At 58.4% G+C, this 18,735-nt stretch overlaps 1 protein-coding gene across 2 annotated transcripts in view; it reads left to right on the plus strand.

Annotated features, from left to right (window-relative positions):
* Positions 1–292: 292 nt before the first annotated feature.
* The window catches only part of PIEZO1 (piezo type mechanosensitive ion channel component 1 (Er blood group)), a 62,924-nt gene continuing 44,481 nt past the window's right edge, over positions 293–18,735 (plus strand). For both annotated transcript variants that reach the window (XM_037040179.1, XM_037040180.1), the window contains exon 1: positions 293–631. In XM_037040179.1, coding sequence (XP_036896074.1) covers positions 568–631 — 64 coding nt within the window. In that variant the 5' untranslated portion in view covers positions 293–567. The remainder of the gene's footprint in view (positions 632–18,735) is intronic.

The following is an 18,735-nucleotide window of genomic DNA, read 5'->3' on the forward strand; positions in this document are numbered from 1 at the left end:
GCCCGGGTAGCCAGGCACTAGGGAACGTTTCTTTGGCGCTCCAGCCGGGTCCGCAGGGGAAAAGCACTCCCTGCCCGCCCCCACGAGCACACCGAGGGGCAGCGCCAAGGTTATTGAGGGGGTAGGGGTCTCGGGTCCGCTTGCCAGCCCCAGCCCAGAGGGCCGGCGGGTCGTGCGGGCGCGTGGGGCAGAAGGGGTGTCGGGAGCTCCGGGCCGTCGAGGCAGCGCGGAGGCGGGCACGCTGTGGAGGGCGGGCGGGGGGCCGAGCTTATAAAGGCCCGCGGGCGGCGAGGGCGGGAGGCAGCAGCCAAGCCGCCGTCCCGCCCTGCTGAGTCTCTCAGAGTCGCCGAGAGCCGCGCGCTGCGCTCGCCTCCGGGCAGAGCTGTCCCCGGAGTGGACGCGGACCCCGGACCCAGCGGAGGCGCTTGGGGCCCGGCCCACACGCCTAGGGTCCTAGCCGCGGCCCCGCCTTGTGCACCATGGCGCGCCCAAACCGGATGCCCCGCGCCGCCCCTTAGCGCCGCGGCGGCCCAGCGACCCCAGGCCCGCCCCGCGGGTCCCCCGGGCATGGAGCCGCACGTGCTCGGCGCGGTGCTCTACTGGCTGCTGTTGCCTTTCGCGCTCTTGGCCGGTGAGTAGCGCAGGCGCGGCGAGCTCTGAGCTGGGACGCGGCGGTGTCCTGCTCCCCACTTCCCCGCCCCGCCGCCAGCCAGTCCGGTCGGAGCTGGGGCCGTGCGCGGGCGGGCGCGGAGATTCCCCAGGACGCGTGGCCCCCCGCGCCCGCATTCCAGAGGCGTGACTGCGCCGGGGCCGCCGGGGAGCCCGGACGTCGCGGGCGGTCTCAGCAGGACCCCCGTCCGAGGGTCGGGTTGGGAGGGCGGCGGCCGAGCGGTGGCCACCGGGTGGCCACGGTGCGGCCCCACGAGCGCCTGGGAGAGCGCGGCTGGTGCCTCCGCCCAGGCTCCTGGAAGAAGGGCCTCCGCGAGGGAGTTGTATGTCCCAGTAGGACTGGCTGAAGAGCTGGTCAGGGGGACACAAATCTCTTTTTCTACTTCATGTTAAAAAAAAAAAAGCAAACTTGCATCAGGACTTCCTGACCAATGTGGGAGAAGGCGGGCTTCCTGCCTGGAGCTGTTTAATCTGGAGCCTCCGGAGCAGAACTCGGTGCCCTGGGTGCGGCCCTCCCCCTCTTCCCCGCTGTTCCCCACGCCCCGCCGGACCAGGGCAGGCCCCATGCCTTGGAAAAAATAGTTCGGGTGTTTTCCCTGCCCTTCCTTTCCCGGTGCCCTGGCTTACTCCATCGCTCAGTCTAGTGCATGGTCTTGGGCAACTGGGCCCTGGGCTGGAAGAGGGAGCACCTTCCGGGAGGCTTGGGCCTTGATGTCAGAGCAGAGGGTATCCAACCCTGACGTTAGGGTCGTCCTGGAAACCCCTGGCATCAGTGCCACCCCTCCCAGAAAGCACATCCTGTGGCTCTCAGTGCTGTAAGGCCTCTCCCTTGCACCCCGCTGCCTCCACCGTGCCCAGGGCAGAGTGCCCAGAAGCTCATTCCACCCTTCACTCTGCCCCCACCCCCTCCACTCCCTGCACGTGGGCCTGTCTCTACTGAGTGTGAGCTGGGAAGTACTCTGATTAAATTCACAGAACCACGGAAGGGGTTGCTTTGGGTGCAAATGTCTGTTTGTTGGGTGAAAATCTGTCAGGCGTGGTAGGTGGGGGTGTTTTTATTCCGAAAGCCTTTCCAGAGCCTCCTCACACACTCCAGGTAGGCCTCTGCCAACTTCTGTTAAAGGCAGGGGCAGGTACCCCACGGGCCAGGAATGCGGGAGATCCACACCGGCCTGCAGTTTGGCTCCTAGACAGGCTGTGTTTTGATTTGTAGCAGAGAAAGGTGGTGAAACTTGAGAAATTTTTCAAGACAGGAATCAATGGAAACATTGAGGTCAGAGAAGAAGGTTTGAGTCCCCCTGGTGTGGGCAGGATGGCCCAGGGTGTGCACGGGGGAGTGCGGGAGCCGTGGGCCACGTCCCGTACCTCTGGAGAGCCAACGGGCACAGGCAAGCAGGATGGGCCCAGCTAGAGGCTGGCTTAGGAGCCGGTGACATGAGGGGCCTTGGGGGACAGGCAAGCTTCTCAGTGGTGCAGGTTCAGGCGTCCTGCCCACAGTGCACCCGTGGCCTCCTCGGCCTGGCCCTTCGAGGTAGGGAGAGAATCAGATCACTTAGGCCTGCAGGGGGTGGGGGGCCGTCCCTCAAGGGCACACGTCCCCTGGATGGTGGAGTCTCCTTACACAGGGTCAGCAAACTTTTTCTCTGACGGGCCAGATAGCAAATATTTTCACATCATGAAATGTTCGGATATTTTTCCAACCATTAAAAAATGTAAAAACCACTCCTAGCTGTGGGCTCTGCCAAAACGAGTGGTGGAGCCAGATTTCAGCCCAAGGCCCAGAGTTTGTTAACCAAGAATTAGGCAGGGGTCCTGGGTTCTTTTCTGGGTCTCAGCTGCTCCCCAAATAGTGACCGGGAGAGTTCTCTTGTCCCTGGATGTGGAGGTGGCGTAGCTCAGGGTTTCCACCTGGGCTCCATTGGAGTCACCTGGAGAACTTCTAAGGACTAATTCTCTCTACTTGTAGCTCAGTTTTTCTATAAACCTAATGGCTCCCCAAACTAAGGCTATTAATTTTTTTAAAAAGTGCCCATGCCTGGGCCGTGCCCCACACAGATTCTGTGCCTGCTTGTGGGGCTTGGGCTTCAGTGTTCTTTCTTAAGCTTTGAGGGAGGGTAATGTTGAGCCGGCCTGACGGGTGATACCTGAGACTCTCTGTCCAGAGTGTGGGCAGCTCCCGTCCCTGGGGACCTGCTGGCTGTCCTGCTGCCATCAAAGCTATGCTGCCTAGCTGGAGGGGGAATGTCCGTTCTGTTGTCTCCTGAGCCCCTCACCTCTTCTCTGACAAACTGACTGGAAATGGCTATCTCTTCAGTTTTGGAAGTGAGAGGTGGGTGCTAGCTAGGTAAGGCGTTCAGAGGATATTAGTCAGACTTGTGCCTTGTGCTGGCTCGGGCAGCAGTCATGGGAGGGTTTGAGTCATCCTGGGGTGCCCCTCGCCCCCACGCCACTCCCCTTGTGGTGCAGGCTTACTGCCCGAAAAGCCCAGCCCAGCCTCTTGGTTGTGTGAGACTCCCTGATTCTCCAGTGAAAGGTGGAGGCCTCAGGTGGCTCACCTATTGTTCTTGGAGCCCTGGAGGGTCAGGACCCAAAGCCGGAAACTTCTAGAGGGACGTCAGGGCAGGACATTTTGTGATTCCCATAGAACAGGCCACACCTCCTGACTTAGGACCTGACGGGGCGGCCGGAAAGAAACCTGGTAGCTGAAAGTGGGGTGGTTAGAAGGCAGGCCTGGTAATGCAGGACGTGGCTTCTACTAGGACAGGGCCTCCCACCTCGAAGGCACGCCCACCACACACTGGGGCGTTGCTTGCACTGCCAGACTGATTGTCACTGAGAAGTGCTGCCATTTAGAATGGAACGCTTCCTCCTTTTCAGAGTGCTGTCATCATCACCGTCTCCACACCCCGTGAGGGAGGCGGGACCTGGTCTTCTCTCTTGGCCACACGAAAGCGAGGCATGGCCGTGCAGACTCATTAACAGGTCAGGTCTGAGGACCCGTTTGCCCAGTAACCCCTTAGGGGTGGCACCATGCCCGGCCCTCTCCAACCAGAGGCCATGCTCTGCGGTGCCGCTAGGAAGGAAAGAACCCAGACTGAAGGGCCATGGGGTGGGGGTAGGTCCTGCTTCCCTCTGTGACCCTGGGGGAGAGGCACTGCCTTCTGCTGGGGCCCCCAGGAGGACTGAATGAGTGGGCAGGACTACGGTGCCTGGTTGACAGGACTGAGTGGTATGTTTGTATGTTTGGGAAGGGGACACTGCCTGCCCGCAGGCTGAGGATGGGTCACTTGTGGTCATCTGCAGGCCATCCCGCTGGCAGCCAGGGCTTGGAGAGTGCAAGGCCCAGGCGGGAAGGGTCGTACAGAGGAAGTATTGTCTCTGGAGGTGGGAGGGGTGCCCAGTCTCGGATCCTGGCCCCACAGGCTGCTTCCTGGGCGTTGTCTCCCCTGTTCTGACGGGGCACTGAATTTGCTTTCAGTGCCCAGAGACGGAGAAGAGCAGGCAGGCTTTCCTGGCTCCCTCTGCTCTGAGCTCAGGCGCAGGGGACTGCTTTCTGTGGGGGTGGGAGATGGGACCAGCCCCCCAAGGGGTTGCAGATGTCTCCACTCCCGCCACCACAGTCTCCAGCGTCCAGTGTGTCCTCCTCTTACAGGAAGCCACTCTTGACCACTCTGGTCCTCAGAATTCCCCTTTTCTTTAGAATTCAACAAAATGTTGGGCTTTTCTTTGTTATCTATTTTAGAAATACAGAGACTTTTTAAATGTAGATTTCCTCTTCTGGTTGCCAGAGCCGTTGGGTCCTTCCTCGTGCCAGGGAGCATGCGTCCCAAAAGCAGTTGGTAAGGCAGCACATGTCTGCTGGGCAGTGAGCCCTCATGGAGTGCCTGCCTCCAGCTCTTCCTCAAGTGGTGCGGTGGGGCTGGCAGCCCTGCCCCCTCCCTCAGCCTGAGGCTCCCGGAGAGGCAGACAGGGCTGGGCAGGACTGCCTGCTCGGACTCCTCCGAGTGTGGCCTGTGTTCCGGATCAGGGGCCTGGGTGTTGGGGCGGTTATTTCACTCGCCCAAGATCATGCAGGTAGAAAGTGAGGAAGCTGGGTGTGGAGTCTGTCCCTTCCTGGGCAGTTGACTCCCACACCTGCTGGCAGGATGTCACCTGCGGGAGACCCTAGGGTGGAAGGTCCCGGGGATAGATGAGGGGAGGGAATGGAAGGGGGATGGGAGGGGACAGGACAGGCGGAGGAGGCTCAGCTAGGTGCTGGAGGGGTTTGTGGGCCACAGTAGCTCCTGCCCTGCTCTGGGCTTGCCAGGCTCTCACCCCTCTCTGCAGGCCTCAGTTTCCTCACCTGTAAACAAGACAGTAAGAGTGTGAAGGCCGCTTCCAGGCCTCTGAGCTCCTGGACTTTAGGGCTCCAGATGCCAGCAGAGGCAGAGCAGCCCCCATTCACAGGCCAGGTGGACCAGGGGCACTGGAGCACTTTCCCACAGGTGCAACCATGAGGGGCCCACGTGCTGGTGGTTAGTGGCCAGGTTGGGCCTTCAGGGAGCAGAATGGCAGGAGCTGCCCACCACTGGGGTCCGTGCAGCACAGGGCTGCCCAGCCAACAGAGGCAGGTCGCAGGAAGGGGGAGGTGAGGTGTCCGGCACCAGCCAAGGGCCTCGGGGGTCTGCAGCCTGGTGCTGGGCCAGCACGCACTATGCCCACTGCACAGATTCCTGTGAGCTCACACAGAACCTTTCCTTGAATTTTTCCCAGATTAATTCAAGCATTCTCTCACCTCGATCTTGAGGGACTGAGCTCTGGACAGGAGCCAGGGGCCTAAGTTCTGGTTCAGGGCCAATGGCAGCAGACGTGGGAGGGGCTAGAGTGTACCCTGCTTCCTTTCTGACCAGGCTATGGTTTCCTTGGCTGTAAGAGGAGGCCCCGGGTCTCCCAGCCCCTGGTGCTTTGGTTCTGCAAGTGCCTTTGCTGTATATATTCTTGCAGTGGTGTGCTGAGCACAGATGGGCAACATAGTGTGACAAATAAGCCACGCAGATGGGGTCCCCAAATACTGCCATATATAACATGGTCCAGGCTGGCATGGGGCCAGACAGGGTAGGGGTCAGGTCTTCTGGAGGGAGAGAAATTGGCAGCCAGGCAGGATGGCAGCTCTAGCGCCCCAGACCAGTGCAGCCCCACAAGGTCAGGCCCTCTGTCTCTGGAAGGAACCAAGTGGGAGACCTGGTGGATGGGGATGTTGTGGGGGGGTGCAGTGTTTTTAGGCTCAAATCCTCTGGTGGTGGCCAGGTGGAGGTGAGGCAGAGGAAGGACTAGATAAGCAAGTAGACAGTGGGACCAGAGGGACCCGAGACTAGATCCCCTGCTCCTAGTTTTGATTTTTTTTTTTTTTACTCAGATAAGACAAAGTTCTTGTTTTAACACTTTGTTCCTGTTCCCCAGTCACTGCTCTCAGAAGGAGCCTGGCCAGTACACAGCGGGCCCCATAGGAGTCCGTTGTCTAGGCCTGCTGCGCTTTTGTCAGAGTGTGAGCATTTCTGCCCACAGCCTGCGTCCAGGCCTCCCTGCTGGCCTTCCCAGGCAGGCTCCTGCAATCACTGTGCTCCCCGCTCCCAGGAGCCAAGGTTGCTCCCAGGAGGAGCCTTTGAAATCACAGCAGCGCCCCCTTTGTTCCGTGTGTTTCTTGGGAACGGAGATGGGGCCAGGAGCTTGCCACTTTGTAGATGAGCAGCTACAGGCTGAGCCTGGGCAGCCTGGTGGGTCCTGGGGCAGGCTGCCCCTCTGGGGGAGGTGAGAGCAGCTGGGAGCCAAATGGGGCAGCGTCCGGGCCCAGGCCAGCGCCCAGATGACGCCAGGGCACCCTCAGGCTGACGCGCGTGGCCTCCTGCTTCCCTGTAGTTGTCTGGGGGCCTTTGCTCAGTGGGGTGGGTCCACTTTTCTGGTGTGTTTTAATAACATAATTATAGGGAGTATTTTTAGGTTCCCTCTAACGGGCCAGCTGTTTACCAGGCTTCTATCTGCACACTGTTTTCTCTGTAAGTATATATAGCTGAAGCCACTTCTTCCTTGGGTTCAGGCTAAAGAGGGACTGTGGCCGCCTCAGCCAACTCCTGTGGTTTCCTTTGCCAGTGAATGGGCAGCTGAGATGGGCCCAAGAACCAGCCAGGCCCTGCAGAGCAGGAAGGGGCTCAGGGTGCCAGGCCTCCCTCCCAGGTCCGTGAGCCACCAGGTGGGGAGCCGCTGTCCCATTCAGGGAGCAGCAGCTGATGCTAGGGCAGGACATGCTTCCTCGGGGCCTGTCCAGGCTGCTCCCAGCTCAGCTCAGACCCAGCAGCGCCCAGGTGTGCCAGCTAGGCCTGTCCCTCCCCCAGCTCTCCTTGCCTCCCCTGCCCTTCAAAGGCCTTCCTGTGTATCAGCTGAGGGAAATAAAATAATAAAATTGTCACATAAGTGGATTCCTCAGGCCTCCAGAAGCAACCAAAGGCTTGTGATTATGGCTGGGAGCGGAGGGCAGAGCAGGAGAGGACCAGGTGCAGGTCCCCCAGGCAGGGCGCCCTCTGAGGACGAGTGCCACCAACTGGCCTCAGGCCTGGTCTCAGTCTTACCTCTTGGAACCCCCAGCACCTGTGGCCTGTTGGCTGTTGGCCTGTCGCCACACCCCAGCCCGTCCACCGGGCAGCCCCGTTCCACCTCTGTGCAGGCATTGCTGCCTCTCTCTACTTCCCTCCCTTCCTCCCGTTCACGTGATTTCTGTTTACGGGTAAAACACCACTCAACCAGCACGTCATTATAACAACCTGAAAGGAGTTTTTGAAAGGGAAACAAAGTCATCTATTCACTGCTCTTAAACAAGCGGTTCATCTTTCCTTTTTCCTTTCCCAGGGGCTATAGGGATAGTGAGGACCACTGCAAGCCAGTAGCTGTCAGGAGCTCCTGAGCCCTGGGCTTTGTACTGTGCGTGTCTACCTCCTGTCTGGGTGAAGGGGCTGGGACAGTGTGCTCTTGTGCTGTTTCCCAAAGGAGCAGACCCTCCCAAACTGCCTGAGGTCTGCCCTCGTGTGTGAGTGAGCCCTGGCAACTTTGACTGCAGGTGCACTTGGGACCTGGTGGGCTAGGTGCCATTTCGCCCCAGCCCTCCTGAACTCCCTGCCCTTGGTCTCCACCCGCGCTGTGAGCAGCCCGCGCCTGACCTCGTTCTGTCTCCCAGCCCCTGGAGTTGTCTTGCTGCCTCCTCCAGCTGGCTGGCCACCCGGGCACAAATCTCTGCATTGTTTCTCTAACTCAGTGCCATACGCCTCTTGCCCCCTTCTGTAACCTCCATTCAGGTCTGCTGCCATCACACCTGAGGCTGGAACACACGTGGCAGCCTCCTCGCCCCAGGCGCTGGCTCTGTACCCAGATTTGTCCCAAATGACCTTTCCGAGATGTCTGAGCAGCAGCCCCTCTACATGAGGTCCTGAGAGCTGCCCACTGCCCACGAGAAAGCCCCGCTCCTCTGGTCTCTGCTCAGAGCGACTCCCCAACTTCCCTGCCTGCTGCTGCTTTCCGCACTCTACAGTCAGGGAGTGTGCTCACTTCTCCTGATAGGTGGGAGGTATGGCCACATCTCACGGATGAGAACGTGGGGGTGATGTCTTGGAGGTAGATGCTGGTTGGCACCAGGCCTGCTTGTCCCCAGAGCCAGGGTTCCTGCCGTGACACCCCTGCTTCTCAGGAAGCCCAGGCCCCTGTGCCTTCAACCTGCCTGTGTATTGGGTGACTCCCCAGTGCCTCCCTCCAGCTGTGCGTCATCCCCTATAAACACCCAACTTCTGCTTTGCCCCCCAACACCCTGAACTTGTTCTTGCCCTGGGGGCCTGCCGACTGCTCCCTTTGCCACCGTCTTCCTGTGGCGGCTCCTCCAACTTTCCAGACACTGGGGCACTCTGCTGCCTTCTGCCACCTTTATTCCCTTGCCAAATGTGTTTGGGGACTGCTTGAAGCCAGGTCTTGAGTTAGGCGTTGGGGGTCCTGACGTAGTCCCCAGTGGAGGACAGTGCTTAATCCGTGCATCAGGTCTTTAGCCAAGATATCACAGACAAACTTCAAAGCCCCCGACCCTCGGTGTCCCGCTTGGTGAGTTTTGACCGTTGAGTACATTCGTACAACCACATCCCCAAATGAGATAGGGCTCACTGCTGCCCCGTGCCCTCTTCTGGCCACCCCCCCACGACTCTCTGCCTTTTGTCGCCCTACGTCAGCTTTGCCTGAACGTGGGGCTCACGTTCCAGGGACCATCAGCACCACGTGCTTCTGTGTCTGGTGCATTGGTTCAGTGCAGAGTGGCCTCAGTTGGTCCGCGTGGGCAGTGGCACCTTCCTCTTGAGTGCTCATTAGCAGTCCTGATATACCTGCCACGTTCGTCCGTGCTCTGATCCGGGTTGGCGATGGTGGGCCGTGCTGCCAGTGCGCGTGTCTCTCTGTGGACGCCTGCTGCGTTTCATTCACTCCTACACTCCTGGGCGTGGGCTTGCCGAGCTCTCCAGGTTACACCGTTTCCGCTCCCATACTGTGCTGCTGAGGCCTCTGATTTTAGCTGGTTTGTAGGGTGAAGTAGTATTTTTAATCTCCACCCCCCTGATGTTAATCTCCTTTGGTATCTTTCGTGATGAGTCTCAAAATCTTTCTTTCACCCATTTTTAAAAATTTGTTGCTTGTTATATCTGACTCAAGGGAGTTCTTTATTGATTCTAGGTTTGGGGTCTTTATCAGCTATATGCTACAAATACATGCAAAAGTAGGTCTACAGACAGTTGTGAGTACACAAAACACAGTTTATTGTATTATTTAGTAATTGTATTATTTTCCATAGGAACAACTGTAAACTTACTTTTGGCCAATCCTGTATTTCTCCCACTGTGGCTTACTGATTCAGATCGTTTTCTGAATTGTGTCTTTATCAAAGCAGGCGTGCTAACTGGAAGTCCCGTTAGCTTGTCACACACTTTGTGAAGATGGCCAGCTCCCCGTGCCAGAGCCCTGGGAGGGCGGCTGTGGCTGGGTGCTTGGCCGGGGGGCCTTTCCCAGCGTTTCCTGACAGCCAGGCTGGCTGCTACTTCGGGCCCATCCCCTCCTGAGCTTCCTGCTTCTTGCCTTCACCTGTGCCCTGTGTCCATCCCTCACCCTCAGCTCTCAGATCTCCTCCCAGAGTCTTTGTTCTGCTGTCTGTGGCGACTACCCCCCCACTCACTCGCCCTCGTCCTGGGGGTTGTGGGCATGGCTGGGACTCCTGCTCTGTCATAGTAAGCGCAGCCCCTGCTGGGCCACCTGTAGGATGAAGTGGGTTCCTTTCAGTCTCTTTAAAATAACATCTGGGGCTCCTGGCCCACCGTCTCCTGAGGTTCCCAGGAGCGCAGTGGCGTCTGTGGGTGCTGACATGTTTCCTTCTCCCTGTTTCCCCTCAGGAAAAACTTCCAAGCAGATGCTGCACTCTGGTGCTCGGTGAGCACACCTCCACCTGGTCCTGGGGGTCCTGTCTTATTTGATCCTCCACGGAGCCCTGTGCAGCCCTGTCACTGCCCAAGGTCTCCCTAGGAGATGAGCTGCCATGTGGAAGTTCTTGGGGCCTGTCCTTGTCCAGGATGGCCACACCTCCCTGGGGCTAGCACTGTGGCTTCTGCTTCCTCCTGTCCTACTGGGAGCCAGTGGCACAGCAAACATACCTGTTTCTCCTCCACTCTGTGTGGAGAGGCACCCACCTGCTTCCGAGAGACCAGTGCCTGGGTGGGGTCTTAGTGGCTCCCCTTGGCCATGTTCAAGTCATTGCTGATGTTATTATGGCTTAGTCAGGCCTAGTGGGGGTGGCAATGGGACATAGGTGGAGACCGTGATAGGCTCATTGCGTGAGGCTGTGCTTTCTGCTGTTCAGACCAGCCCCACTAGCTCCAAGCCCTGCCTGGGGGCGCTTCCTATCTGGCTGCAGAAGCTGCAGCCCAGACTTATCAGTGAGTGCAGATCTGCCCAGCTGGGGAAAGGTGGCCCAGCCGAGCTCTAATCTCCAAAGATCAGGAGGGGGGGCCGGGGGGGGGGTGTTTGTCAGCCCTGGAGGTATGTAGAGGACTTGCAGGGGCTATGGGTGAGCCAGGGACTGTGGCTTGAGGTCCCCCGTAGAGCCAGGGGTGGAGGCTGAGGCAACCTTCAGGGCTGCAGCCTCCTTTTTCCAGGGGCTGGCTGTGTGATCCGGTGCCTGAGCGTGTTTGCTCTGTGACCTTGGCTACAACCTCTCCTGCCTGTTTCTCCTCCTGGAACTTGGACACCTAAGTGACCTCATGAGGAAGAGGTTAGCACAAAAGCAAAGTATAGACTGTTTTCTGGCCTGGAGGTCACTCTGCATGGGTCCTGGACCTGGAGGGTGGGGACTGAGCTTGAGGTCTCTCTGTCCGTGTGTCTTGCACCTAAGGAAGCCATAGGACACCCACTCCCTTCCCTCCCGCAGGGGCGGTGCCCACCTACCACCCACAGACTCTTGCCCTGGTTGCTTTGCATCCGGGTGTTGAAGGTAGAGACACTCCAGTTCAGGGTCAAGAGAAGTGGGCCACTGTCTTAGTCCTTCCAGAGCGAAGCCTTGCTTATACTGAATAAACAAAAGGCTTTTGGGAGACCACACAGGGAGGGAATCTGCTCCACTCACCAGAGTCTGGCCTCCCGCCTGACTTCCAGCCACTCACCCCTTTTCCCAGAGCAAGGCCCCTCCTCTTCCTATTTCTCCCTAGTCCCCAAACTGGGAGGGTAAACTTTGCTTTCCACGGTTCCCCATTCAGGTGTCCCTCTTAGCTCTCTGCTGTTGGACCACTGTGCTGTCCCACTCTTGTCCCCTCCTCTGCCCCCTCCTCTGCCGCAGGTCCCTGTCCTGGAGAGCAAGGGATGAAGGCTGGATGCCAAGAGTTATTTGCAAGGACCCAAGGGAGCTGTGCTCCTTTGGATGCCCTCTCTGAATCGAGGAGACCCACGGGGAGGAGACCCTGACCCTTCAGGGGTGGAGGAGGAGGCGGCGGAGTGATTCATTGCTGCCTCCACAGGAGGCTGGAGAGTCTCCTGGGCTGGACAGGCTGCATCACATTCCAGAGCCTGAGAGACACCTCCAGGCTTCCCTGGGGCTAGGAGCCTGGGCCAGCACTTGTGTGGCAGTGCCTGTGCCTGTGCCTGTGGGGCGGGGCCTATGCAGGAAGGCTGCAGGGTTTTGAGGTGAAGTGGCCTCTGTGGGGGACAGTGCTGCTTGTGACACTTCTCAGACAGGAAAGCCTCAAGAGCTCAGCCTTTGCACGGGGTGACTTTAAGGACATACGCAGCAGCTGCTGAAGGTCAGCCCTCAGAGGTGGAGGAGGTAATAGGTCTCTGGAGCCATCTTATGGGGAAAGCCTGGAGCTGTGCTTCTTTCCTTCCCCCTCCCCCTGGACTGGGGCCTGCCTGGGAACACGGGGCCTGGTGGTGTGAGCCAGCCTCCGGGGCACTCAGGCCCTAGCCTCTCTTCAGAGGCTGGTTACCTGCGACTTGAGGCTGGTTTCTTCATTGCACTGTGTTCTTAGTGGCAGCTCCTGCCAGTGCCCAGGCCATAGAAACCCACGTGGCTCTCCTAGGCACCTGGCAATGGGCACATCAGTTGCTTCCTCACTTGCTGCCATGCTGAGGGCCCAGATTGCTGCTGCTGTCACCTAGCTCTCACCACAGATGGAAGGTGTCAGCCTGTGGATACAGGGGTGCTAGACTCGGGTCTCACCCGTGCTGGGGTGGCCATGCTGGAAGCCAGGCAGGGAGTCTAGTCTGCAGCCAGAACTGCCCCAGGGCATTGGGTGTTTGGTCATGCTGTGGGTCCTTGCTCTGTCCCAGCCTGCTCTGTGCACCAGTGGAGGGGGGGGCCCACTGGGGTGGCCTTGGGACCTCAGGTGACCCAGACTTCTGCCTCATCCTGGACGGGGAGAGGAAGAAACTTTTCTACACTCCTGGGTTCTTCCAGCTGGTCTAGTGATTAAATCAACATGAGACAGGTTCACAAGAGAAAATAGCCACACATATATAACAGGTTCGGAGACAGAGGGAAAATGAGGTGCGTACGGCATTCTGAGAGAAGGATGAAGTCAGGCACCTTGGGGCTTCAGAGGGGAGGGAGGTCACTGCAGCGTGGCAAGAGCAGAGGGTCAGTTTGTGGACGTTTGCCCTGCTGACTGATAAAAAGAAAATGACCTCTGATAATCTGTTATGGGCAAGGCCCCTAATTCAAATTCTTCTAAGCAGTTCAAGGGGAATAGACGTTTCTGTTGTGCCTCCAGGGTCTCACTTGCCTTTAGCTCAAAATCCACACGCCACAGAGCCGCATCTTGGGTGACTCATTCTAAACCCCTACGATGGTCGCTGGGGCACTCCAGGGTTTGGCCATGCTGGGATTCAAGCCTGAGTATGTACGGTCTGAACGCCCAGGTGTGACCGGGCAGGGAGAGTCTCAGAACCAGTGGCTGAAAAGGCCACAAGCCGTCTTCCGCCTGCTGGGTGGCGCGGGTGCCTGTGGAGTAGAGGCGGTGGGATGGAAAGCTCCCAGGCCCACCTTCTTGTCTCTCCCCTTCCTGCCTGACTAGGCTCCAAGTTCTCTCTCTGGTGCTGGGTGCCCCGGGGCAAGTCACTGGGTGTCTCTGGGCCTTTAAGGGTTCACCTGTGAAAGTGGGCACAGCTGCCCGCTGTGCTGCAGGCAGGCCTTCTGGACCAGAGCCTGCTCTGCCAGGCACCTAGCGCCAGCAGCCACCCTTCCGTCCATGGGGTCTCTCCGAGTCCAGGTTGTTTTAATGTCCGCTGTAAGATTAGTATCTGCTCTGCTTGGCCTCATGGCCCTGGGCACAACCCACCAAGTGCTGTGAGTAGAAGAAATACCTTGTGAAGCTCACCTGCATGAGAGGCGGGGCTAGTGCTGCCTCTCCCACACCTTCGCTGCCTGTGCTGAAAAATCTGATGACCAGCCTCTTAGTCACCCACCTCTCGGGACCAGCAGGGCTGCCTGCCACGGCATCACGGAGCCCAGCCAGGATGCAATTGCATACCGTGCACTGTGACCGAGGAGCTCTTCATTGGAGCCCTTGCGCATCGCAGTGGCCTCACCAGTGAAGAATCTGAGGCACAGAGTTGTCCAGCAGCTTGGGGACACCCTGCCGCCACCCAACTTGAGGCCTGCTCCGGCAGGAACAGTGGAGTCTGCTGGGTCTTGCTGAGTCACCAGCGACTGGCTGCTCTGAGAGGACAGCAGTGAGGACACTGAGTGGCTGACTCTGTGGGCTGCTGGCAGGACGTCCTCCCCAGTTCAGGCAGGAAGGGAACGGTTCAAGCAAGCTCATCCCAGCCTGGAGCCCCGGTGCTGACAGCCACCTCTCCCGGCTCCCTAGAGGGTCGGCAGCAGGGGGAGTGTATTCTCGTGCCCTCCTCAAGGAAAGACAACGGGCTCCACACCCCAGGGCATGTCACCAGCTTTGGCCAGAAAGCCCCAGGGCAAAGAACAAGGCATCACAAGGCAGCTCCCTGCTCCCAGGAAAGGGTTGGGCATTGGCGGATGGAAAGAATGGGGTAGGGGTACCCTGTACAATCCCCAGAGGCCCCCCCGCCATCTTTGGGCCCCTGGCTGAGTGCCTGAGGGCAAGCCCTCCTCTCAGCTTCTCATCTTGTCAGCCATGGAGTCTTCCTGTGGCCTCTTGGGGAAGCCGCTGGGTCACCTGTGTTATAGGGACGAAGGTCACATCTTGAAGAGGTTAAGCAAGTTCTAAGTTTCACAGCTAGAAAGGATAGGAGCCAGAAGTCAGCTCTGGGGACCAGGCGGCTGGTCATAGGAGGGTGTCAGTGCAGGTGGATCGGGACACAGAGGACTGGGGAACTACTCACTGGGAATAGGTGTCACGCTGGCCCTGCAGGCTGTCTGTGCCCACTCAGGGTCCATGGGACTCGCTCAGGTCAAGCCTGTGAGGATGGAATTGTCACATTCGGCTGGCAGAGTGGGTGGGGAGGGAGCCCAGCCAGTGGGGCTGGTGCCAGTGAGCGTGTCCACATGTAGGTGGGGGCTGTACCTGGCGTCTGAAACCGCCCCAGGTGAGAGGGACACCCAGGGAGCTGTCAGGAGTGGGTGTCTGCAGCCTGCTGGGCGCTGCATGAGTGCAGGCAATGATGGCCTCCCTGGCCCCCCCCCCCCCCCCCGGCCCCCCCNCCCCCCCCCCCCCCCGGGCTCACCGGGCCCTCCTGTTCTCTGTCACAGGCTTCCCACCATTGGCTGCAGCAGCTGGGGGAGGGGCACAGGAGCCACGCTCATTCCCGAGAACCCAGTGCAGGCGGGCCTGGGGTGGGGTCCGGCACTGCCCTTCTCTGCCTCTCTCCTCGTGCTGACTGGACCCTGAGAGTTTCCAGAGGCTCATCCCTGCCCCACAGGAGGAAGGGTCTGGAACGGTGTCTGCGGTCAGGGGGCAGTGATGGGAAGGTGGGCGCGAGGCCCAACTCCAGTTCCAGGGCTCCTTGGCTTTGGGTCGTGACCATTTCTGAGTGCAGCCTTCAGCCTCCAGGATTGAGCACAGGCTCAGCCCCAGGTGGGGGACAGAAAATGCTCTTCATGTTAATAAAGAGAACAACACGGATACTGTAGCAATAAGAATCAACTCTGATACCAACCAACGTGCCCCCAGCTCTCTACCCGGCACCACCCTTGTGCCTTGGAGGTGGACAGGGTTAGCACTCCTACACTACAGATGAGGAAACCAAGGCTCAGAGGGGTAACACGTCCCACAGAAGTGGGGCCAGGCCTCCGGCCAAGGCTATTCTGACTCCAAAGCCCAAGGCCTGTAGCCACTAGGCCACCAAGCTCAGAAACATGTCCTCAAGACTTGTAGTCTCTCTGGTGCTTTCTGACCTGCCATCGTGGGCAACGCCCCAAAGGGACAGGGCCTTCCAGGAGCAGGTGCAGCTGAGATTGGGGTTTGGAGGAGAGCCGGCCCGATCCTTGCCGCTGGGAAGAGGCCACCGATCGCTGGCCTCCCTGGGGTGGGGGCTCTGAGTGCTGGGTGGGGCTGGCAGGAGCAGGCAGCTGGCTCTGCCCCACTGGACCATGGGAGCCCTCCCACCTCTTGGGTCCCGTTCATCATGGCCTCTTGGGACCCCTGAGGATGTCTGCTGCTTGCTTTGCTGTTAGGAATTAGATTAGTTTTCCATAAAAACAGGATGTGGTGGGTGAGAGGGCTGTGTCGGTCTTTTCTCTTCTCTTTTTCCAGGAACTGAATGTATAGCTTTAGCTAGGACTGCCCTGTCCCCACCCGCCGCCTCCCTCAGGCGGCAGGGAATGCTGCTCTCTGCTCTTAAGTGGCTGCTTAATCAGCTTCTCTTCTCATCTCAGGCGCTCACTCCAACCCCAGAAGCCAGCGAGCTCGTGGTGGTTTTGTCTGAGGGCCCAGAAGGCTGTGGGCCGAGAGGCTGCAGGGCCCACTGGCAGCTCTGAAAGCAGCTGTGCCGGAGGAAGGGGCTCCATGCTGGCCCTGTCCGGACATCTGCAATGTTGGACTGGTCCTTGGGTGATGATGGCCTGTGGGAGCTAGCAGGCACCTTGGTCCCTACCCCCAGAAGGACACCCCCAAGACAACTCAGAACTTAGGGGTTCGTGAGTCCCCTTGGCAAGTCTCAGTCTGGAGGGTCCACTGAATTAAGGAGTAGTAGAGAGCTAGACGGGGTGAGGGGCATGCCTGGCCCGTGTACTTGGGGAGGGAGCCTGCGTGTGGGAGCTGTGTGGCCACTTTAGGAAAGAGTCCAGTTGCTGGGAAGACACTGGTATGTTTGGGAAGGCTGGTGGGGGTGGGGTTTGAGTCAGGGCCTGCAGGTTTTGCCCTGCCAGCAGTGGGCGCTGTCGAGTCCCCTGGCCTCCCTCTTTGCTCTGTGTACTATGAGGGGGAGTGCGCCGCAGTTAAAGACCCAGCTCAGAGCGATCTGGTCCAGCCTGGCTCTGTCACTCACTGGCTGTGTGGCTTTGGCTTGTGACTTGTAGGGACCTTCCTTCCCCAAGCACAGTGCCGCCTCATGAGCAGATAGCAGTGGGGCTTCCCTCCAGCCAGGCCCCTCCAGCGAGTGTGCTGGGTCTCGCCTGGCTGAGAGCCCAGGGCACTGCACTTTCAAGGGCGTGAGGGAGATGGGGTGAGTGGGGTGCATTTTCCAGCAGAGCCAGCTGCCCCCCAGCTACTGCTCAGCAGGCCCGGGCTTCAAAGCTGATTAAAGAAGGGAGAAAGCCCTGTGGCCTGCTTATGCAGAAGGACAGGGCCTGCCCTGCTTCCACTCATTCCAAGCTGTCCAGGCCTCTGCCCGCCTCAGCAGGACTTCACCGGGCAGCTGGCTAAGGCCTCTGTGTTCTAGTATCTCGAAAATTGGGAGTAACCAAGATGGGCCTGCAGGAACCCCAATGAGATTGGCACCTCTTTGGTGGCATGGGGCCTGGCTCAGGAAGGCCAGCGTACTTTGAGGCCCCAGAGAGGCCACAGACGCAGGCCAGAAAGCCCCGTAGAAATGAACCCGGATGGAATTCCAGAGATCAGAAGTGGCTCTGATCTGGAAGGTCATCTCAAAATTCATGAGTATTCTTTTCCAGTGGAGGGGAGAGGAACTGTGGGGAGATGAGCAAAGGGAACTCCAGCATAATCAGTGAAATTTCATTTGGTAAAAGGTACATCAGGTGGAGAATCTTGCGAGACAGACAGATGGTACCAGTAGGAGAGAGACTCAGTGCTTATTACTTTCTGTAGTTCCCTGCATCTAAAAAATTTTTGAAAATGAAGAAAAGGAAAGTGAATGTTGTATAGCTGGTCCATGACCTTTCTTGCAGAAGGGAAACTGAGTCCACTTCTGGCCTGACGGAGCCTAGTTCCATCCTGCCAGGCCTGTGCTGGTCATGCCCTTGGACGTTCAGAGCAGCAAGGGCTGGGCCCCTGTTCCAAGGGCTGGTTTCCTGGGGGTGGGGCCAGGTGGCTTGTTATGAGCAGACTGTGTTGATTTTTCCCTTGGTCACTTCATGAGCTTGTTGAATTTCCAGAGAACATGTGGGGCCCCCAGCACCCCGTCCACCCCAGCCCTGAAGCTACACAGCTGTGCAGATCAGCCACCCGAATTTCAGAGACAGGTGGACCAGGCTGGTGTTCACAATGCAGAACCTCAGATCAGCTGAATCAATCAGGGGTTTCCAGAGAAACGGAACCATAGAGTACAGATAGCTATGACATCTTAAGTATACATGTGTGTACACACCTAGAACTGCATGAGACAGAGATTGATTGATTGATTGATTTTTAGTTTAAAGAGAGGGAGAGAAACATCAGTGTGAGGTTGTCTCTCAGGCCCCCCACTGTGGACCTGGCCCAAAACACAGGCATGTGCCCTGACTGGGAATCGAACGAGCAACCCTTTGGTTCACAGGCTGGCACTCAATCCACACAGTTGCAGGGCTGGCAAGTCTGAAACATGTAGGGCAGCCCAACAGGCTGGAAATCTAGGCAAGAATTGATCATCTAGGGTCCAAATTCTGCAAGGCAGCCCCCTGGAGATTTCCTTTGTCTCCAGAGGGACTCAGTCTTTGTTTTTAAGGCTTTCATCCTGATTGTGGCCAACCTGCCTTGTGCAGGGTCACCTGCTTTACTCAGAGTGGACAGATCGAAATGTTAATCCCGACTAAAACATGCCTTCACAGCAAACACAGAAGTGTTTGACTAAACACGGCGCCCGGGTCGACATGTGCAATGAACCGCCACGCCCAAGCCACCCGGTCACAAAGGTACCCAAGCTGCTACTCTAAGAAAACACAGACTGGGAGCTGATCTACCCAGGACATGTCTGGCCACACCTCCAAGCTTTCAGGCAAGTCCCCAGACCCCATGCCCTCATCCAGAATGGAAATGGCATATCAGGTTCTCCAAGAACACTCAGATGTCACCTGTCAGCTAGGCCTCACGCCTGCCTCTGCAAGGTGCCCTCTCAATCACACATTTGCGGGGTGCCTCCTGGGAACTGGTGCTGTGCTGGGGTGGGCACCTGCTGGGGAGCACA

The sequence above is a fragment of the Sturnira hondurensis genome, unplaced genomic scaffold (assembly GCF_014824575.4).
Source record: "Sturnira hondurensis isolate 20B ecotype Veracruz unplaced genomic scaffold, ASM1482457v3 Scaffold0002597, whole genome shotgun sequence".
Taxonomy (NCBI): Eukaryota; Metazoa; Chordata; class Mammalia; order Chiroptera; family Phyllostomidae; genus Sturnira; species Sturnira hondurensis.